Source organism: Colius striatus, chromosome 1 (genome assembly GCF_028858725.1).
Source record: "Colius striatus isolate bColStr4 chromosome 1, bColStr4.1.hap1, whole genome shotgun sequence".
NCBI lineage: Eukaryota > Metazoa > Chordata > Aves > Coliiformes > Coliidae > Colius > Colius striatus.
Genome location: NC_084759.1, coordinates 95820313 through 95843476, shown reverse-complemented (window position 1 = coordinate 95843476; position 23164 = coordinate 95820313). Strand labels below are relative to the sequence as shown.

At 40.2% G+C, this 23164-nt stretch overlaps 2 protein-coding genes across 11 annotated transcripts in view; both read right to left on the bottom strand.

Moving 5' to 3' along the window:
- Nucleotides 1-10531, bottom strand: part of SYNJ1 (synaptojanin 1) — a 68001-nt gene extending 57470 nt beyond the window's left edge. For 8 of the 9 annotated variants that reach the window (XM_062001771.1, XM_062001789.1, XM_062001796.1 and 5 more), the window contains exons 1-2: nt 9881-9965; nt 8494-8639 (exon numbers count right to left, since the gene is read on the bottom strand). In XM_062001771.1, coding sequence (XP_061857755.1) covers nt 8494-8617 — 124 coding nt within the window. In that variant the 5' untranslated portion in view covers nt 8618-8639; nt 9881-9965. Of the gene's footprint in view, nt 1-8493; nt 8640-9880; nt 9966-10106 lie in introns of those variants that run through there. The other variant, XM_062001778.1, reaches the window with a different exon arrangement.
- A 6310-nt stretch (nt 10532-16841) lies between these two features.
- Nucleotides 16842-23164, bottom strand: part of PAXBP1 (PAX3 and PAX7 binding protein 1) — a 28449-nt gene continuing 22126 nt past the window's right edge. For both annotated transcript variants that reach the window (XM_062001857.1, XM_062001864.1), the window contains exons 16-18: nt 22062-22208; nt 21538-21692; nt 16842-18331 (exon numbers count right to left, since the gene is read on the bottom strand). In XM_062001857.1, coding sequence (XP_061857841.1) covers nt 18214-18331; nt 21538-21692; nt 22062-22208 — 420 coding nt within the window. In that variant the 3' untranslated portion in view covers nt 16842-18213. The remainder of the gene's footprint in view (nt 18332-21537; nt 21693-22061; nt 22209-23164) is intronic.

Sequence of the window (23164 nt, the reverse complement as noted above, 5' to 3'; positions counted from 1 at the left end):
GAACATCAGGCATCTCCATGGGTCAGTCTGCAGGCAATAGTAAGGCCTGATGAGGGTAATCTGAGCCAGTTACAGTGCCAGGATGGCCAGACAGTCCATGAGGACAGCACCAGACCATGGCTGGGCTGAGACATCAGCCTGGCTCAGGAGGGCCCGTGTCTAGGCTGGGCAGAGCTGTGGAGAGCTGGAGACCAGCACCTTGCTGCAGCATTGTTGGAGCAGGGACTGACTGCCCTGCAGAGACTGAAATGGGATCCTGAGCTGTGGAGTAGGAGAAGCCCAGGGGGACTGGGCAGTAATGGTCACAGCCGGTGGTGTCCTCAGAGTCCCGATATGAATAAGTAGTAATGCTATAAAAACTTGCAAAAGGTTGTACAGCTGGTTTAGACCAAAAGTCCATTTAGACTCCAAACATCTACAAAAATTTCCTGACCCAGAACCTCAACCAGCTAGACACAAGAATGCCTTTCATTTAAGGATGCTAAAGGGAAAAAAACCCCAAAAACATAAACAAACCCCAAACACCCAGGCAAGAGCACAATCTATCACTGACTGCCACTGCACACAGCATTTCCCATTTCTGAAGATACCAAATCAAATTTGCAGGCTTTCATATCACTCTACATCAAACAGTCTGAATGATAAGTACTCTGAAATCATCCAGATTCTCCCTGTAAGCATCATATTAAACTCATTCTTCTTCACCAAAGAAGTAAGCTTCATGAGTATCTATATTCTCTTACTTTATTCAGCATGCAAAGTCATAATATACAGCTGGATATGCAAACAGACTGAAGTTATATAAATATATGGCTAAGACCCTATCACTATAGTGTCTTACACTCAGAATATGCAAAGCCAGCTTTCAGTTTCCTCTATGAACAGCAGAAATTACCAACCAGGGGAAATGCAGCTTAGAAGTTAAAATGCAGAAGGCTAAGGTAATCCTGGCAGAAGAAGAGAGTATTTCCAAGAGCCTTTCCTCATTTCCTCTGTAACATTCTTAATGAATGAGAACATCTCTTCCCAGAATGGTAGGCTTGGCCTGCAGCCAGGAGAACGCTTTTGACTTTTATTTATGAGCTCCACACCTTGAAAACAATGCAGCTAATATAAATATGCACTCCAAGAAATATAAAGTCTTGCAAATTAATGAACCTTCTTCGCCTTGAGAAAGTGACTTTTCTATATAGTTATCTTTAAATAGTTAGAAGTAAGCAAACACAATTAAGGTTGTCTGATTAAAAAAAAACCAAACAACAAAAACAACACTGTCACCTGCTAAGAATAACAAATTAAGACATGCAACTTTTGAAGAGAGAAACTATTGGCTGGAATGATATCTTTCATCCATTACACTGGATTATACAGATTTTAAATCATACTTTACAGGAACACTAAACGGTAGACTGTGCAAGCATATATATGTCTGTCTATAAAGATGGACACAAAACATTATGAGGCAGTATTTCTATTACTTTCTGTCAGTTTAGGTGTTAAGCAGAAAGGAAATTAAAGCCAGCTTCAGCTTAACCTACTGCATTCATTATTTAGATTCAAGATAATTTCAGAAACAGAGATAATGACTTTCTATTGAGCAGTATGAAAAAAACCAAAACATAAGAACCACAACCCACAACACTTTTAATGTGGTTTTCAGGTCAAGTTGTAACACTTTGTTGTAGAAATTCCAGAAGCCTTACTTTCAGTGTTAAAAGAATGAAATAATTTTAGGACAATCTTTACTAAAAATTAATATATCATAGTATTTTTAAATGTTAACATCTCATTTGTTCCAAGTTAAATCACAAGTGTGTATCTGTAATAATCACATCTTATCAATCACTGACTCATATAAGAAACATGACTAATTAAATTATTTTAAAGGGATTATGCCAGTCATCCTACAGTTAAGCAAATGGAACCACACGAAAATCCTTTCTTCAAAAAATATTGGTTCGTCACGTATTCTGCTTAACTCCAGATTAGAAATGTGGTTTGCAGTGTTAACAACCATAAAGTTAATACCACATTAGAAGTTATAATTTAGCTGTTCTACAGTTATGTTCTCTTCCTGGTTGGGTTCACAAGGTGTCATGATGACACGTTTTAAGTCAGTGGCTCCAATTCCCAGATAGAACATGGGACACTGAGCTGAGAATAAAGACAAACTCCTGAAATTATGTACAGTTCCTTTAGAAACAAGACTTCTCATTCAAGTTAGATGACAAAATCTCAAGCTACTGTCCCTTTATCAAGTTTAAAACCTGAAAAATTTATGAGCTTTCAAGACTGAGGGTTTCAAGCTTTTTGTCAAATTAGGACAACTAAACTTTCAGTATTTAAATTAAAGCTAATGCTTTATTATTACCACATATGTGATATCAAAATCAGAGTGGAATCACCCCTTTCATTTATAAATCAACGAACTGAAGAACCATTTTATTACTTCTTATACTTTGCTGACATGAATAGATGCACAGAAAACTGCATGACAGCTGATATTGAAATTTGCCAGAAATCATGTATTTCCTTTGAGTTAATAGGACGATTTTTTCCAAACTCCATTTGCTAGTTCAGATTATGAAGTACTATTACTCACTTCACAAAGACATTTATGTTACAGTAATCAACACATATCTTAAAAAGACTATGGGGGAAAAACTCCCAAAAATCAAATTGCCTCTACCCAGCAGTGAAAAAAAAAACACAACATCATTAGATGTTAGCAATTATATTTAAATACTACACACTAGAAAAAAAAAGAAACCAAATCACTGTTTAGAACAAAAAAAAATTTAACAAGCAAATAAAAGGCTTGGCTGCTTTAATACTATTTTTCAATACTATGCAAATTTACTTCACAAAATGTATCACTTCAACTATCACCACTGATGAGGGGGAAAAAAACCCAAACTGAGAAACAAAAGCAAGAAAATAAAGTTGACCTATCTAACAGCCTATAAACATTTCCCTTCCAGCAGATTTGGGCTTTTTGACCCAGTTGTGTGTCCTCCATTGAAAACAAAACATTATATCACAAATAGTCTAGAAATATTTTTTTCTAATACTGAATGTTTTGATTAAAATATACTTATTTTACATGAAAGCCAACTGTTGCAATTTTTGCCTGTACAAGTCAATTCACAAAATTACAACATTTTCAATTTAAATATGTGCTAGCATGCAAAAGAGCTACCAAATTATCTGAAATGTAGAAATGCTAATTAGTTTTTCTAAATTATGTCTGAGTAACTCCAGAAGTATGCAAACTAGGCTTCTTAACAGACATTTGATAGCAAGAGCTATCATTCACTGGATGTCCAGTAGGACAAAACCAAGACTGAGACTATTACATGTGCTACCATAGAAATGAAAATTTACTGAAGTAAAAAGCGAACATTCATAAAGAGAATGATCTGTTCCCAGTGAAATTCTTTGTTAGAATCATGCAAAGGGCTGTGATATACATACAGAATACTTTTTAATATTGCTGTAGAGCTAGTCTACCTTAAGAAACAAAAAGCCATCAGAACTTCTTTTTACTATTTCCAAAACTGTAGACCAAATTCTTGCAGATCCATTATGCCACTGAAAGAGGTCATAGTTCTCCCAATTATGCCATTGAACGAGGTCATAGTTCTCCCAAGCAAGAATTACTGCTTCCAGTGAGCTCCTGGGAATATTCTTGTAGTACTTCTTGCACTTTCCAAAGTGTGCTAGCCTAACATATATGCTCTTTGTCAAACCTTGAGATTTTGTTGGAAATGCCTGCAAAGCAATGAGCAGAACAGTAGACTTGAAAGGACAGTGAATTCTGGCAGAATCCTAGGAAAGGCACCTGATCTCAGGAGGACAGATTACAGCCTCCTCCCCCAGCACAGCTGCCCTTGGCATCCACTGCAGCTGTTGCTTCCCTGCAGCTTCTTAAGTCTTTCAAGATACTGTTTAATGAGAAGGCGTAGCCTGGAAGAGGACACTGAGTCAAAACAGTAATAGAGATAGGAAAATTGTTGTTTGCTTTTGCATCCTAGTCCCTTCACATTGGTCCATTCAAACTGGTTTCTGGTGAATATAATATTACATCAAAATACATTCAAAACTTGTTTCTACCACAGCCCATATTTGACCTTTCTTCTCTAACATAAAGACAGGCTTGCCAGAGAATAAATTACTGCTTGAAGAATTTTATTTCTTACTATTGTACTTTAACTATGTATATAAAATAGGAAAATATCTATATTAAGGTTATTTTATATGCTTTCATAATGAAAAAGTGTATTCGTGTATTTTTTTTATATTCTCCTTCCCTAGTTAAGAGGACGTGGCTCTACTTAAAACTCTGTATAAACATTATTGCAGGCAAGGAGGTGGGGAGAATCACGGTGGCTGTTCATTACCGGCGGCAACAACCAGAAAAAAAACCAAACTACTCTGGTTGTGAGCACTTTAATAATTATGTATGCACAACAGGTACTTGTCAGATGCATCTGTTGATGTGTTTCTCTTCTGGTTCCTAAGTTTCCTCAAGCACCAAATCAACTTAAAATTTCTTGGAAAAATTATTACATCCTATTTGCTACTGTGGAAAGATAACAGCATACCTAATTTTTCCATGCCTCCATCTCCCCAAAAATGCAGCATGGAAGAATTTTCTTTTTAAAAAGAAGTGGAATGTGAATGAGTGATAGAGTAGCACTGCTAAACATGACTATGAATACCAGCTGCATAAAGTTTATTACAACTCTTACTTTAGCTATACAAAAAGCTCAGGGTGGGCATAGTGCCTCTTTCTGTTCACACCTGCTCTCTTCTCAGCTCTACTATAAGACTGAAGTCAAAAGGATGTGCACAAAGCTCCTGCTCCCTCCACTCAGGGCTCAGTATTTTCCCAGATGACAGAACATTCTCCTTTACTCCTGTTGCCTGCAATGAGTAAAGACAGCTTCCCACTCATTTTGTTATGAGTCACCAGAGAGAAACAGGGAGAGAGAACATCCTCCTGCTCAGTCAATGAAATCTTTACAGGTAAGATATCTCACCAGAGTCCTATTTCAAAGAATAAATATACTGTCTATTTTATATGTCAAATAAGAAAAAGTACATCTATGACATCCTCCCACTAAATTCTAAACAAATCAGCAGTGAAGCTGCTGACATTTAAACCCAAGTGCTCATACAAGGCCTCCACAAGCAAGCTGGAAGGATCCCTTCAGAATTAAAGTATCTTGAGCTAACTCAATACTAGGAGGGAGTTGATGAAAGAGGTACTAGGCAACCAAAGTACATCTCAGGCCTTTTGGTCACAGTAATGTTAGCTAATCCACATTACAAGTAGTACACAAAACACTTCCAGGAGAAGCGTGGCTTGGGCTGCTTCCACGTTAAGACCAAACAGTTACACAACAACTACCCCTGTGAACCATTCTTCCCATCCTCTTCCTTTCTCCCATCTTATGTTGTTGACTTGGGTAACAGATTCAGTGCACATCCAACACGCGCTGAGGATCACACAATGTATGAGCTGTATGGCATTTCCTACAGAGGTCTAACTAAACTCTCTGAATCATCTTGCAATGCTTCACTAAATGTAAAGCGGAGGAAGGTTAATATTGTTATCCTTCCCTCAGGAAAATGAGATATACTTCCTCTAAGATGACATTTAAAGCTTCCATTCCTTTCTCTAAGACCATTTCAAATCCAAATTCCTATACATGGATACCCCAGAAAATGCAGTTTACTAAGGCTCTCAGAACTGAACCACATCAATCACTTTTAATGGTAAAGTATATTTTACTAGGTTATGTGTATATTATACATTTACATACAGGTAAGAACTATGATGGGGTATAAGGCTGAACTTTTTTTTTTTAATCTTTGGTATTTACTAAAATCTTTTGAAAAATGTCTAAGATTGAGGTCAGTATTGACACTTTTTATAGCCTAAAAAGCAAAAAAATACGAGTTTTCAACAGTTTTAAAGTGATGCTGTTCTGTATTTAAATTGATCTAAGTATTAACCTCCATCTCCTTTACCTTCTGATATATACTTCATCTGATAATTTTCCTTTGTATTCACACAGATTTTACAAAGATTTGGGGAATCTTCCCCAAGGGCCAGTCATTCATTAACTTTGGCTTTTAGATTTGTACCAAAGTTTGTAACGCTACAGTAGAATCTTCTGACTGGTTTCTGGGGCATGAAAGATGACAAAGTGGAACTTCAAAAATTTACTCCAAGCACTAGTAACTGTACTCCTTTAAATATGTATCAAAATAAATGGATACCAGAAGGGAAGAGCAAGCAGAAAAAAAGAGAAAAAAATAATTCTGAGATAGGGAACTCTAGTGCTTTTCCTGCTGTCAGTTAAAGGGTATGATGGTGATCTTTCAACCATTAACAAAAGAATCATGTTTCAGTACCTTGAGAGTTTAGGTGCAAAAAAGGAAAAAAAAGTAAAATGCCACAGGTAAATAAGCACTGGAAAAACATGCCCATTTACCAGATAAACAAAAAAGAGTAAGCACTTTAGTGGTCAAGGTTACTGAAAACCATGTTCACAGTAACTACTTCTAGCTAAGTATGAATGTTCATTACGTTACAACCTACCAGTTCAAATACCAAGGATATTGCAGATTAATAACATGCTCTTATTAAGTACAGAACTCAAGAGGAGAGAGGCTTTTCAACTTCCTTTGGGTTCCACTTCCTCTGCTGGTAACAACATGACGCATATGAGAGGGCAGAAACTTTGATACGACTTTCAATTTTTAGAGAATAAAGTTGATCCAGTTGCCTACAGTGTATCACAGCTTAAAAAAAAGCAACTAACTGTCCTTTTAAGCATAACTTCCAGGAACAAAACATTTTAAATACACTGTTCATTAAGTAGCTTAAGCATACTCTGTAATTACTGAATACAAGCAAAAGTTTTCCACAAGTCTTCATGGTATTTTTTTCCCCATTTTACAGATTTCAGTGGTGTTACAACTGGACACTTATTTCCAACCCAATCCACACTACACGAAGCCTTTCAAACACCGTTGGCAAAGTCACTGCGACTACTTAAACACATAGAAGGAACTGTATCAGAAAAAAAAAAAAAAAGCCCAACAGTTCTCAAAAACAGAAGAAAAAACTTCACTGTTTTTCACCTGGATCATAATACACCTGCAGCTATAATGCCCATCACACTGTCAGGCCTCTAACAGTTAATACCAGCTTGTTCTAATCGCACATTAGAGAGGCAGATTAAGCCGTATGTTACACAGTACTTGCTCACATAGCCTGTCCAGCACAGATGACTCTGTATGGCCCAACTTCTAAACATCATACACAGGACACAGAGACAGTCAGGTGCCTCAGAAAGAGACCACACCATTGCCAGTGAACACATTCAGGTACAGTAGTATATAGCACACACTGAAAAGAAAGGAAACCTATCTCAAGTCCCACTCTTGTTTGGAAGTCATACTTGTAACTCTGAGTCTTTGGACAGTCTTGTGAGACAGCACACTCCCCATTCAGCCTGCTCCACAGCCTCAAAGACAAAGCATCTTCCTGAAAGGCAGGTTTTTAAGCCCACCTAGATTTCAGGCAGTGAATCGAACCTCCCTTTTTCTGATCAGGTACACAGAATAGCTAGGCTAGAAAACCACAAACAGGCATCAGAATGAATTAATCAAAGTTACTGACTAAAAAACCCCAACCTTCACAGTATGAAAGCTTTCTACAGAAGAGTTGAAAAACAGCTTAAAAACCATGTGCAACCAGGTGTTCAGACTTTCTGAAGAATACAAACCAAACTATATTTTAAAACCCTATGTATAGGCTTCAAGGATCTCTTCTACACGTCTCACTTCAATGTCCTCTTTCTGACTTAAAAAAAAAAAATGGGGAGGTGGGGGAAAAAGAATTTATGGGAAAAATTGAATGCCTTTATCACAGAGAACATGTAAAAATAACTTCGCAATGCAAGACACCTTGCTCCAAATATTACTCAGTTTATTACAAGACAAATCAATACAGAGTCTAAAGATAGGTTAAAAATACAGGGACAAAATAAAGCTAAAAATCAAAAAGCCATAAAAAAATCATGATACAAAATGAGATAAAAACCAAATTAAGATGATATATCATTTAAGAAAATAGATTTTTTTTATTATGAAGTACAACACAAGGAATTAGCTTTTCAATGAGTTATCATGTATTTAAAAGAAGGTTGTGCAGAACCAAAGAAATAAGCTGGTGGCGTTGGATGCCAGTACAACAAAATTCAGTATACATGAAAACACACACATGCACAATGAAATGTAATTAAATGTGTAAAACTCTCAACAAACACATTAAAAGGTCTTTTTTTCCTCTTTTAAATAAGAAATCTCTATATTAGCAAACAGAGAACAGAGTAGTTGATTCCATAAATAAACAGCTTACACAATGTCATGTCTGCCAACTTTTTACATCGTAGTTATCAAAGCATATCAACTTACAGAGAACAGCCACAGCTCCCGATTCAAACATGAGACATTCTTCTCTGTTTCTGGTTTCCACTATCACACTGCATGGAAGCGGATCCACCTTTTGATATACACGGTATCCTTTGCTGAAAGCCATTTTGCCTTGATGAGAGGCGGTCCTGTCCAACACAAGATGATGTTAGTGAAACCTTCTCGTGCTTCAAGATACTTGCTTTAAAGCAGGTCTGATTTGCATCCTTTCCTAGGGATTTGACACGTATAAGAAACACAAACAACGACAAAAAAGACCTGCTTGCTCTTTCTATCTCATGAGACTTATTTTATCTCATGTTCCAAAACAAATATAACTAATATAATACAGGATTTATTGAAAAGCTTCTCAGAGGCAACATGAGTTTCTTTCACAATACTTAACAAACAGCATTTCTTCTTGAAAAAAAAAATCTCTAGCCATCACAAGTACGTAAGAGGGGCAACTATGTTAATCATAAACTAATGCCAAATGTTGAGGACCACAACACTGGCCAGGCTTCAATTTTTAGATCTATTTTACTGATTCTTCCCTTGTACAAGAGGGCGGTATAGTTTAAATACTAAAGCTGTTAAGATGTTTTAAAAATAATAGAAAAAAGGTAACCTAATTCGTTTTTCTTTTTTAAATGAAAGCAGGTTCGGATTTAAACCCTCCCCTGCAGTGGCTGACGACTGAAACATTGCCGTATTGTACTAGTGACACTGCCTGCCAGACACGGAGGTAAGATCTTCCTTTAAAACAATTTTAAAAAATCCCAAACAATAAACCATAAACAAACACGGGCGTAGCAAAACCATAAGGGCTTAAGCTCTAGAGACACAGAGAGAGAGAAGATTCTCCTTGAAAGCCAGGAACGGGGTTTGCCGCCCTCTCCCCTCCCTTCAGCTCGGTGCCCCTGGCGCACAGGAACCTCACGCCGCCGGTGGGGAACGTGCCGGCCCCCACCCTCCGGCGCAGCCCCTACGGGCCCACCCAGCACCGCCCCGGCCCTTCGCCACAAGCCCCCTTCTCTTCTCGAGCAGGAGGAAAGGGGCCGCCAAACAGCGGCGAGTCTCCCACCGCCCGGGCGAAGGGCAGCCCTGCCGCCGGCACCGCGCCAGCAGCTCCCCGCCCCGCTACCACCTGCCGCCCAGGCTAGGCGCGCACCGCCGGCCGCCGCAGCCTGGTGCCGCCGGTAACCCTCAACAAGAGGCTGACAGAGCCTCCATCTTGTCTGGCGCCAGCGGCGCCCCCGCGGCCCGAACCCCACCACGGCGGCAGCCGGGCCGGCTCCGCCGCGCACTGACAGGCACTGAGCATCCCCCGGCGCTGCTGCCGCCACCCTCCCCGACCCCCCAGCCGCGGCGGGACCGGCGCCTCCCTCACCGGCCGCGCCACCTGCCGCCAACCGCCGCCCGCTCCGCTCCGCGCCGCGGGAGCCGGCGGCACCTCACTTCCGCTCCGGCCCCGCCGTCCCTTCCGCATTGCGCCTCCCGCCACCGGAAGTCGGCAGAGGGTGCGGGGGGGCGGCGGCGCCGTCGGCGGGGGCGGGCGGCGGCGCGAACGGGCGGCGGCAAGCTCGCGGGGCTGAGGGAGGGCGGCGGGGACGTACCGGCCGGCGGGGGCAGGGGTACCCGGCTGCACGGGGGCTGTGCCACAGACGGTTTCCCTTGAGCGGCGTCCCTGTGTAAGGCCCTGACAGGGGCACGTCGAACCGGAGCGCTGAGCGTGGGGCGAGGCCCGCTGTCAGGGTGCAGTGAAGCCTGAGGAAACCCAGCCCTGTAGGGAAGAGTAAGGAGAGATCCCTGAGAGCTAAATTCTCCTTTCGCATTGTCTTATGGCAATGCCGGATTGCAAGCTTCAGAGTAGAGGAACGCGCTATCGATGTTTGGTGGGGCTGCGTGAAAGCGTAGCCAGGCTCAGTCCCGGTCGTGTGTTTATTACGGGTGCAGCAGGAAGGAAAACCTCACGGACCGACTTAGGAATAGCAGAGTAAGCTGAAATACTTCCCTGCCCGACATGTGCGACTGGCGTGAAAACTCAGCGCAGATCCTCGCAGAGCGCTTTGGGTCAGGCGAGAGCACTGAATCACGGCTAAAGCCTGCCTCTTCCTGACAGGCTTCAGAAGTTTTAAGGACAGAGACCGTAAGCATCTCTGGAAATTTCCATTCAGTGTGTGCAGGCTGGGAGTGTAGGAGGAGAACCACTTCACAGGAGCTTCTACTGTTTTGTAGTGGTGAGACGTTACAAGCTGCTGAGGAGACTACAGAAGGCAGGTTTGAGAGCCACATGGTAAAATCAAGAGAGAAGTGAGCTTTGCTGTGCTTTAGATAACGCCAGGGCTGGGATGGCAGTTTGAGTGTAGAGCTGAAGTAGGAAAAGCAAAATCTGAAAAACTGTGGAGAAACTGGCTTTGCTGATACTATAAGTTGAAATATACAATTATGCATAAGGGCAAGTGTGAGAAGTGTCCTTGCCTCAACTTGAGATAAGAGCTAGGCTGTCTTTAATTTTAGATTGTCGCATTTCTTCATGCCACTGTCTTGTGGCATGTTCCTGTTGCAAAGGGTAAAAATGGAAATACCTTTTTTGTTTCTTATAAAACTTTGTATTGAAACACAAACAGTTACATCTCAGATATATATTCCCCAAATACCTCTGGTCTAGTCTATGGAGATTGTACATTGTACATGTAATCTTTTGATATTTAAATATCATCCCACACACCTCCCATAGGCAAAGTACCAGTTGAGTGGAGTACACTGGTGGGAAAGAACACAGAGAAAATATTTGTGATGTAAAACACAGTGTAAGTAATCTTCATGTATTTTTAGCTGGCCAACACACATTGTCACGACCACAGTGAAAATGTTCTATGGGTAAATAAAACTATGGTATTTTAAAAGACTTGTTTAAATATAAGTTTCATGGGTTTTGAAATTACTAGAATGCCTAATTGCTAACAACTTAGCTTATGCTGTTTCTCACTCGCTTGTGGTAGATGCTCACATGCAATTGGACCATCTCTAGCGTAGTGTCAAAAATAAACACAGGAAACTTTTACTATTCAGAGTGTAAAAGTAATGGCAATTTGGATGCTGTGGAAGCAAAGCAAGCGTGTCCTTCTTTTACCTACATGTAAAGATCACTGAAACAGCAATTTAAAGGTTGCTTTACAAGGTAACTTGAAGGTAAAAGGATATCTACTTGTAGTGCAAAACAACTGATATATCAAATTTATTCACTTTTTTTTCAGTAGATAAAATAGACAGCATGTGTGGTTGTTTTGTTATGAGCACATATTTTGCCTCAGAGTAATATAATTTTTCCCTGATAGCTAAGAATTATTATGCAGTTGAAAATTGACTACTCCATTGTTTGCTTTTCAAAACATCAGAGAAGTGCATCAGTTGAAAAATATAATCATTGAATCATTGAATCACAGAATGGTTTGGGTTGGAAAGGATTTTAAAGAGCCATGGGCAGAGGCACCTTCCATTAGACTGGGCTGCTCAAAGCCCTGACCAGCCTAGCCTGGAACACTTTCAATGATGGGGCACCACAGCCTCTCTGAGCAGCCTGCTCCAGTGTCATCATAAAAAAATTTCTTCCTTATGTCTAATCTAACCTACCCTCTTTCAGTTTTAAATGGTTGCCCCTTGTCTTGTCATGCCCTTTTTAAAAGTCCCTCTCCAGCCTTCTTGTTGGCCCTGGCCCAGTTAGGTACTGGAAGGCTGCTCTAAGGTCTCCCCAGAGCCTTCTCTTCTCCAGGCTGAGCAACCCCAACTCTCTCAGCCTGTCTTCACAGGAGAGGTGTTTCAGCCTTCCCAAATGGGAGGTCCCCATCTTTGTGTCCCTCCTCTGGACCCACTCTTAACAGGTCCATGCCTGTCTTGTTCTGAGGATCCCCAGAGCTGGATGCAGTACTGCAGGTGGGATCTTGTGGAGTGGAGCAGATGGGGAGAATCACCTCCCTTGACCTGCTGGCCACGCTGCCTGTTATGTAACCCTGAGTACAACTGCGTTTCTGGGCTGCAAGCGCACATTGCTGGCTCACGTCCAGTTTTTCATCCGCTAGTATCAGTTTACATCAGCTGAGAATATAAGTACCTTGCTCTCTCATTGTGGGAGCTTTGACAAAAGCTATTATTCAGACGTAGAAAACGAGAATGAATAATTGATTCTAGCAATTGCCAACATAATATACTGCATAAGATAGCGAAGTATATTACAGAGTTTAATTTGTTCTTCAGTTTTGTGTAATAAAAGGATTTAATAATTTTTCCCCACCTGCCAACTCAATTTCAAAATTTCACCAACCTTAAGTACGTGGAAATGTTGAGACATACCGCTGCAGCTGAAGCTCAGGGCACAGGGAGGAGGTAGAGGAATCAGGAATGAGTGGTGAAGTTGAGCCTGGGATCAAAGGGCAGAGGGGAAAGGTATTGTGTTAATTGTCTTTGTTTCTCAGTCTGTATTTTAATTGGCAAGGTTAAATTCCCCAAGTCAAGTGTGTTTCCCCTGATGGTAATTGTTGAGTGATGTCCTCATTTCTATCTTGACCCATGAGCTTTTGCATCCTGTTTTCTCACCCTGTCCTGCTAAGGAGGCGAGTGAGAGACCATCAGTGTGGGCATCTGGCTGCAGTCCAAGGTCAACCCACCACCACTTCACTGGGCCTCAGAGCAGAACCTCTTTAAAACTTCATTATTGTCTCAAAACAGAGTTGACTCAAGGCTTCTTGGCAACCTGGGCAACATTTAGCTTTGGTATCAAAAGAGGCCCAGGGCCATGCTATATCTGTCATGGGGAGGACAGATATAAAGGCAGGATTAGGGTGCCTGAAAGAGGAAGAGGAAGGTTTCTGGGCCTGCAGATCCGCTGCAAAATTGGGAGGAGTGCAAAACACAGCAATGGCAAAAAACGAGCCTCAGGCTGAGCAGTGTCAGCAGCTTCAGACACCCACCTTTCCCTGTGGCAGCAGCAGCGGCAGCCTGGGGCTGCCAGGGTCTGGCACAGGCACCACTGGCTCTGAGCCCCCCTACTGTTTAACCCATTCCACTAAGTGTTGAAGCCACCATTTCCTCAGGTACATTTGTGGTGCTGTACATTGCTAAATTGGTATATCAGCAGCAAATACATTAAAATGTTGATTTAGTTGTATTTAGTTTGCATATCCATCCTAGCACTTGCCATAGGCTCCTGCCATCCCCTACAGCTCATTAAATCCTTAAAGCTGAGTTTGCTCTATCCACCACATGTTTGCAGATGCAGGTTTTCTGAACTGCTGCCTCTTTGAGGTAGTAACCATATGTGTACATTGTAACTTTAGTATCTTTAGTTCAATGACTGTTTTATCCTGACTGGAGCTTGTGAGTTAAATGGCATTGTGTAATTTAAGATGTACCCACTATGGATTGGAACTAGGTGATCTTTAAGACTCCTCCCACCTGACTGAAACCATTCTGTGATCCTACTTACCAAAGCTGTACACTACATCAAAATTGCAGGTGCGTATCCCCTTCCCCCTTGCATGCGTTTAGGATTCTATCTAATAAAATGCCTTTTTAAAGAGTAACTTAGGGAGAACCAAAAGTAGAACCATGATTAGCAAACTTTTGCAGAAAATGAGATGTATCTGAAAGGAAGAGAAAGAGGAATTATGTGGCTCCCTGCAGCTGCACATTTTTTTCCTCAAACTTCTCCATTTCATGTTTCATATTTCCGTTTGTTTTCCTTTATAGCAAGGGACAAGGTTTTCCCTTTGCTAACAATGACATTTAGGGTAAAGGTAATTCTGTAACCTGTAATCACACGTAACTGTGTAATAAAATAATTCCAATGAAATCACTGTAAGAATTCTGTAATATATTATCCTATTTATAAACAATATCAACAACTGACAACGTCACATGCACTTTTTTCTTACATGTCCAACATCTTTCCTTTTCCTAAACAATGCTAACTACTAAAGAGGTTATTAGACTTTCTCAAGAGTCCCTGTAGAGTTCTGAGCAGAAGTAAGACTGCTGTGTCATTTAATGGGTTAGTACCTTCTCATACGGGATTTCATCATCATCTAGAACAGCGGTCTTTTAACACAATTATTTGTCAATTTTGGTAGCAAACGGGGAGATACAGATGGTAAACTGTGGGAGAATAATGTCAAAGCAGCTGTCCTCAGATTATATCTTGTCCAAGCAGCCCCTGTGTATCATTACAGATTGCATCAAGTATGACCACTTTGCTACTAGCATGTAATATGCATCAATAAATGAGATGGAGGTGAAGTGGTAGAGGTGGAAGTGGTTGTTTTGTCTTTAAATGAACCCAGGTGACATTCTTTATGTAAAGTCTTTAAGTGCCTGTACTGGGTGGACAGCCGTTTATATACAGGAAAGGCAGCACAATGCCCAAAATGAAAAGTTAGTTTCCTTATAAACCTGAAATATACTTTATGTTGTTGTTCTTCAAATAAGACATTGTCTGGGGACAGGAAAGAGAAACTCCACAAGTGCACAAGGGCTTAGACACCGTGCCCACGTGGTGTCATTGTAGTAGAGGGAAGGTGGGCTAGCTAAGGGTAATATGAATAGCTGGTCCTCTGCAGCAGTTAATTAGGAAAATGACTTCAGCAAAGATCTGCTGTAGCTGTAATTTATAATGAGGTTACAAGGAAGACACGTCCTCCCTTACAGTCCTAGTCACAATCCAAACTGAAACAAAATGCCTGTATTTTTAACAATAAATGGCTTGAGCTTTGCTGCTCCACTAGTCTGGAACCCCATTAGTAGTATGCATACCTACTGAACCTGCAGTTGAAATTGTGTGGTTATGTATACATACATAATTAGAAAAGCAGTTTGAGGTAACAGTCAGTGGCTTGAACCTATAGCTTTTCCCTGAACGATAACCAGGCTGAGAGTGAGGGAACATCTCATTACAAGTGTTCTCAGAGAGGCAATAGAGCATGAATAAATGTATTTCCCAAACAAACCCAGTTCCTGTTGTTTTATTAGTCCAGCCTACCACACCACCACGCCAGGGACATCGGGTGGACAGCAGAGTAAGGCTGAAGGTGGCTTTCAGAGCACGTGGCCACCTTTTCTGCATGGGCTGCCTTCTTTGAGAAGCACCTGGCACCACAGAGAAAGTAGTTGACTCCAGCCCTGTTCCTGCACTCTAGCTTTATCACTCCCAATGTCTGAAAAATTTAGTAATTGAAAATGAAAACTGTAACATCTCCTGGTCAAGCACTTCCATTCTTTTCCAGTGTTGAAATCTCTGAATCTGCCACCTTGTGGCTTCAGTACTAGAAGGGAGTCCAAATTCTGGATGTAGAAAAGTCAGAGAAAAGCTTTGACATTTGAGGTCATTACTCAGTGATTTTGAACTAATTTGATAGTAGGCAATATGCTAATATGCTGAAAGAAGAGAGGCTCCTAAATTTTTGCAACTGTTTCAGCAACTGTCAAGTGAAAGAATTCTATTGACTATAATCTCCAAATAGAAATAAAAGTACCTTGCACTAACGTTACTGCTTGCAAATGAGTGTTAAGAGCTCAAACTAGTTATCCAGTCTTTTAACTGCCAGAACATATTTTATTCTGTCCACAGAATATACACCCCTCATATAATCCCAGGTGTAAGAGTGGCAGTTGTTCTCAGTATCATGGTGTTGTACCATAAAAGCCTGTGGTAGAGCCTTTATCCAAAATCCAGGAAGTTAACCTTCACTGAGCTTTGTACTGTAGCAAATAGAGCAGCAGCAGAACTACACTGTGCAAAAAGTGTCTGAAGGATGCATCCTCACCCATGAAGCTCCTGGGACTAGAGGGCAGGCATGCATTAGGATGCAGAAAAGTCTCTATGCAGTATTCTTCCTCCGTGTAAAAAAAAAAAACCCCTCAGTGCCTCATTTTATGTATTTTCAATTACTCCTGCCCACCATGCATTCTACAACATTTAATCTTGCAGATGACTAAATCACTTATGTATAAGTTCTAAAACATGGATTTCTTGTCTCCTCTTCAGTCTAATGAAATACTAAAAAACCAGTAAAATTTTAAGCACAGAAAAGGTCAAATCTGTCACTGTTAAATCACGTAACTACCAGCATGATAATATTTCAAGATTAATCTTAACTACCCTCTATGTAAGTAGATGAATTCTTATGTTTATCCTATCACTTTTTCAAGGCAATGACACTTTTGTTCGCTCCAAAAACCCACCTTCTAAGGATCATTTTTTCTTTGACACATTGGGAGTATATGATATGCCTATCACTTTCTTTACCACCTTCCTAAAGGAATAAAGCTTACCAAGTTGCACAGCAACAGCTCCTTGATAAGACGAGTTTATTGAAACAATTTTTAAAAGCAGGTATTTCTGAATGTACTTCATCAATCTCAACAGTTCAGAAAAACAATTCTTCAGTGTCCAAATGAAGTCTGTAATGTTACAAATTTTACATTTTTAATATACTCATTTATACCACATGACACGAGCATAAAATACAATGATTTCTTATGTTACTCTGTATGCCAATTTATTGCTACGGTTCCCCCAAAAAGTAGGGCACACCTGGAAATACCTCTTAATCCAAGGCTAGTACAGCAGTTCCTATACCTTGGACCCCAAGATCGACTCATTAGTGTTCTGATGTAAATCACTAGATTTTTACAGTGTTTTCTTTTTAATACACACGCCAATTAAATACTTTTTATTGCAAGACTATTCTTAGATGGTATTCAGTGGGAAATGCAACATTTGAATATTTACTGCAATAGAAATACTTCAAATCACAGGATATATAACTTTCTTCACCTTCATTTTGCGTAACGTCTTTAGTTATACCAATCAGAAGAAAAGTTCCATGTATGAAGTTAGCAAAGAGATATAAATTTTACCAATTTACACAAATGAGGGTCCAGAGTTCACAGGTAAACTATTACGCCTACAAAAATGAAAGGTAGTTTGGAGTAGTCATGTGTACTTGCACAAGAGTCACAAGTTCTCATTGTATGCCTGTATAAAAAGAAATTAAAAATTAAGCACTGATTTGGGTTTTCCTTTTTGTTTTGTTTCTAAGAACAGTCTTAAAGAGTTCCATAGTCTGAATGCAAATAGTTTTCTAGTTATTCCAATCTGACTGCAGCACAGCTGCTTTTTAAAGACCAGGTTCCATTTGAAAATGTCTCTACTCTTTAGCTCAAATGATTTTCACGTATTTGAATGGTCTGGCAGCCCTTTTGACCAATAATATGATCATTTTATTGTCAAAATAAGCATTTTTTTTTAAGCAAATGAAAAACTTATTCCAAAGTACAAGACTTCTATATCCAGTGTGAAAGCAACACAGTGGTATAAATATAAGCATACATTGTATTACACATAATATATTGTACACATTCCAGTTAACTATGGAACAATTGACAGGAGCAGATGACTGCTAATCATGAGTACAAAGTACTTTTGTAAACAAGTTTTTCAGAAACTTTAAGTAAAATCTGATTTCTGGAAAGATGACAATCCTGGGATTCTGTTTTTGTTTTCAAAGAAGTCAGTTTTTATTTTTCTTTCTTAAGGACGCAGTATATAAGAATGCACTTTGTATTAAAACAAAGATCAATACTTTACAGTTTAAGAAACTTTACATATGTACATAAATTACACATCGGGAATGGTTTTTAAAGCTCAAAGCGAGTTGTCGGAAAATTCTATTTTCCTTCTATTAAAATCTTTAATTCTTTGACATTGTGATCATTTGCAACGGTGGCGGCGTGATCCAGTGCTCGGATACTTGCTAGGAGCTTTATGATCTGCTTTATCTGCTCCCTACAAAAAGAGAGGGGAAGTCAATACAAGCATGGAACATCCAAGCACAAGTATTAATATTTCAACAGAAGGCTACGCTGTGAATCCATACAGCAAATCACTTTCAGATAGTGTCACATCATCTTCTCAACTTGCTTCATCTGATAAAGTAACGTGGTTATCAGCTTGTGCTGAAATGGAAAAAAATTATTTTGGAAGTAGGAATTAATCACACAATATGGTTTAACGGTAGATGCAGTCTAATCTCAAGAAAAAGTCTTGGGTTACTTATGGTACAGTGGAATGAGTCACAACTCTCTTGGTAACCAACGTTGAAGCCAAAAAACAAAACAAATCAAGGCAGCAAGTAGGCTTTAATGCTTTAAAGCCTTAGAAAGGTAAGGGGCTTGCCACCCATGAACTATACCACAGTTCAGGGCCATGAAGGAAGCTAAGAGTGAACAAAGTGCTAAGAGGATTTTTATTTCTTCAGCTGCCAAGAACAATTTTGGTAACTTGCCAGGAGGACGGATGTGGAATTTAGACCACAAAAAATACCAGAAGTTCAAAATTAATCTTAAAAGTGAACGTAGCTGATTTGTGAAAAAGTACCCAACATTTGAAAAACTAGCACCAACAGACATAGGTAAAGATATGCTCTCCTCTCAGCAAAAACAAATGCATTTTTCTTTCAAACAACTGTACTAAGTTTTCTATGAAAAGACAGTTCTTTTTATAACTGAAGAAGATTGGATTTCTGCAGCAGACTTATCTACTTAATGGGGGCAACAGCAACAGCTTTGTTATATATCAGGGAAATTAAACTGGACAGAAGATAGAAATTAAATTACAACTCACTATGAAAAAAAGGATTAATTGGATGTTGCTCTTCCAAAGCTTTACCGTGTTACCATTTCAGTTGGTTTACTTCAAATTTAGAAACAGGATATCAAAAGACAGAATGTTTAATCTCTACCGGATTCTCTCTCAACTCCTTCACTTCAATTCCAGTATGCTGCTGGGCAAGGCACTTTTGGTTTTAGAAAGGAGGAAGTAACAAGTCTACTTTGAATTTGAATCGTGGGGGAAAATCAAATGGGTACATGACATTAATAGTTTAGACACAGAATTCTGAGGCATAACCTGAAAGTTGTTTGAGCCCAACCAAGTGTGGCACAAAGCTCAGTGTTCTTGGAAAACGGCATGATTCATAGAGTCAATTTTGTCTGTGGTGTAAAGACAGAAAAGTGTCTAATAACTGACGTGGTAATTAGAAAAAAAATATTTGACACCAGAAAAAAAAGCCGGCCTCTTAAAGAAGATTTTTCCACTACAGTTTCAGGGAAATTTCTGTCTCTTATGTTTCAGTGCTACACATAAGATCAAAAAAGGAGAAGGATTTCATCCCCTGGAGAGCCTCAATAATTGAAGAGTAACTCAACAATGGCTCCAGCAGGTTCAACTATCAAGAATGACTAATGCAGGTAAGCAAGAAGGTTTGTCTTTCCAAGTTTCAGGTCTGCAGAACAACAGAACTATTGACCTTGAAACCTCTCCTCCTCATGCAACAGCACAGGAATAAATGACCTTCCAGTCTTGTTATATTCCCACCTATTAATGCAGCAATTTGGTTTTTAAGTTTATTGTTGCTTAAAACAATACACCCATGGCATTTGAGGTTACTTGTCCAGCAGCGACATTCATGCACCTTGGCGTAGTAACTTTTAATTCTGCTGGTTATCAGATACAAGTAAAATGACCCTTCCATCTAGGGAAAAACAGGTTCATCTAGTTGGTTGAGTAAATACAATCAGAACTTTTGTACTGTATACAAAAGCATGTTTGTAATTTAGAAGCCATTATGCAGGAACTGGCAACCCTCTCACAAGTGGAACAGTCCAAACCCAGGAGCAACAGAATTTGCCAGAATCAGTAATACTAAGCAGTAGCATGATTGTTTTATTAATATATTATGTGAAAGTATTATGAATGTTTAAACTTTCCCAGCATTTGCTTTTCAGGCATCTTAAAAATGTCCACATCTACCATGACATATCACAAAATCTCAAAGGCTGGAAGAGACTTTGAAAGATCATCTAGTCCAAACCCCCCTGCCAGGGCAGGGTGACCTAGAGTATATCACATGGGAACTCATCCAGGTGGGTTTTGAATGTCCCCAGAAAAGGAGACTCAACAACCCATCTGGGCAGCGCATTCCAGTGCTCCCTCACCCCCACAGTGAATAAATTCTTCCTTGTATTGTGTTCTAGCTTGTACCCATTGCCCCTTGTCTTATGATTGGACATCACTGAGAAGAGCCTGGCTCCATCCTCCTGACACCCGCTCTTTACATATTTGTAAACATTAATGAGGTCACCCCTCAGTCTCCTCTTCTCCAAGCTGAAGAGCCCCAGCTCCCTCAGCCTTTCATCATAAGGGAGATTCTCCACTCCATCACCCTTGTGGCCCTGCACTGAAGCCTTTCCATCAGCTCCCTGTCCTTCTTGAACTAGACACAATATTCCAGCTGTGGTCAGAGGGCAGAGTACAGGGAGAGGAGAACCTCTCTTGACCTACTGCCCACAGCTCTTCTAATACACCCCCACGATGCCACTGGCCTTCTTTGCCATGAGGGCACATTACTGGCTCATGCTCATCCTGCTGTCACCAAGACCCCCAGGTCCCTTTCCCCTACATTACTCTCTAACAGTTCATTCCCCAACCTGTACTGGTACATGGGGTTATTCTTTCTCAGATGCAAGACTGGGAACGTTGCCATTGTTGAATTTCATTACATTTCTCCCTGCCCAACTCTCCAGCCTGTCCAGGTCTCATTGAATGGCAGCACAGCCTTCTGGTGTGTCAGCCACTCCCCCCAGTTCAGTGTCATCAGCAAACTTGCTGACAGTGCCCTCTGTTCCCTCATCAAGATCATTAATGAATATATTGAACAGTACTGGTCCCAGCACTGACCCCTGAGGGACTCCACTGGACACAGGCCTCCGACTAGACCTTTCCCCATTGATCACAACTTTCTCTCTTCTTCCCTTCAACCAGTTAACAATCCACCTCACTGTCTGACCATCCAGCCCACACTTTTTCAGTTTTGTCAAGACTTTTGAAATTAAAGTTTCAAAGGACATGCAGCAGTATGGTGATATTTACGTGCACTAGCATAATAACACAAAACACAAAGACTGCAACTACATTAACTCAAAGTAAGTTACCTTGCATTTCTCTTTTCTACATCAGAGCAACCAATGCTGTTTCTATAAATTGTATCAGCCAGATGAACAAGGTATCTACAGAAGTTTTCTAGCTGAGAAATGGTCTTGTCTCCTTTTAGATTAGCGAACCACTGTTTAGGAAAGCAAGCAATTACCTAGACATAACAGGAAAAAACAAAGTTAAACACAACATAACATTTTAAAAGCTATTTAACATTATTTGTGAAGTCTGGAGTGACAAGGCCCAACTGAGCGACACAGTGAGAAGTCTACCAAAAAAACCATAATATCCAAAATCCAAGCAGTAAACCATTGAAACTTACCCTTTACCTAAATCATCTACATGTATGAGCCAGAGAAGGTTCTTTCTTTAGTTTGTATGTTAAAATAAAAATACATCTATTTTTAACTGCCATTACAACTTTGAGATATCAAGGTCAAGATTTCATAGGTAATCGAGTGTTAGCTACATTTTCCCTTCAGTTGAAATCTATGAATTACAAGCATTGTTTGATTTTACTTACACTTTGAGCTTTCTTAATGCTGTCTTCTCCATACTCAGAGTTTTGAAAAGCCATAAGAATGTATCTATTTAGCAGACCATCTATTGACAGCTCCTGGAGAGTTTTGTTTGAAAGGATTCCATACCACTGGAGAAAGTTTCCTAATAACTGAAAATACAACACAGGGAAAATAAGTATTTTAAGACGTACTGAAACCAGAAAGTTGATCAAATACTCTAGAGCCTCTTCAAATGCAACAGTGTGACCAAGGTAAGTAGTGGAAATAAGCTGTTAGCTTTAAAACTGTTCAGAATCCATAAAGTACTAGCCTAGAGTGTTACGAATTCTCATACGACCACTACCACTGCCTCCACTTTGCTCATGTTTTGCCCAAGGAATCAGAAAAAAAAAACAAAAAAAGAATTAATTTTAAGCCATCTTGTTCCCAAAACCTGATGCGAATGTCAAACCAAGCAGGGCCTAGCACATGCTATACAGGGGCAAACTGACAGCCCCCTTTGTCAATGAAATCCTCAACTATGCTGTCAGTGTACTCTCCAAGGCAGAGTGACACAAGAGAGCGTCACGGGGCAGTGCTGGCTGAGCCAGCTGTAGGGCTGTTATTGCCCGTTGGCGTAGGGCCTGTGGAGAATTGCTGCCAGCCTTGTACAAACGAGTGCAGGCAGCAGGTTACTGTCGATGCAGATCGTCAGCACACGGTAAAGGAGCGCCTGCCTCCCAGCTTCTATTTCTGCTTGTCTGTGATGCTATAACTGACTTGCTGGCGCAAGAGAGATGTATTTTTAATGCTTCCCTAAAATAAAACAGTGGTAACAGCATGCACACTTCTAAACTGCCCAAGCCTTGAAAGATATTGCCAGACACAGACGATTTAATTATTTTAAGAGACGGGAGCCCTAAATAAGCTATCTGTTTCAATTTTAACAGCGGCATTTGAATCCATTAGCTTCGTGCATTTTTTCCTCTTGACAACAATTAAGAAGCTGACTTTTATTTCAAGGTGAAAAAATTCAGTGCCAAATATTTTAAGTAAACAAAGTGATTGCAAACCTATTCAGGATACAGCCTCTCTCACTGCCACAATTTAAATAGAAAATTCCAGA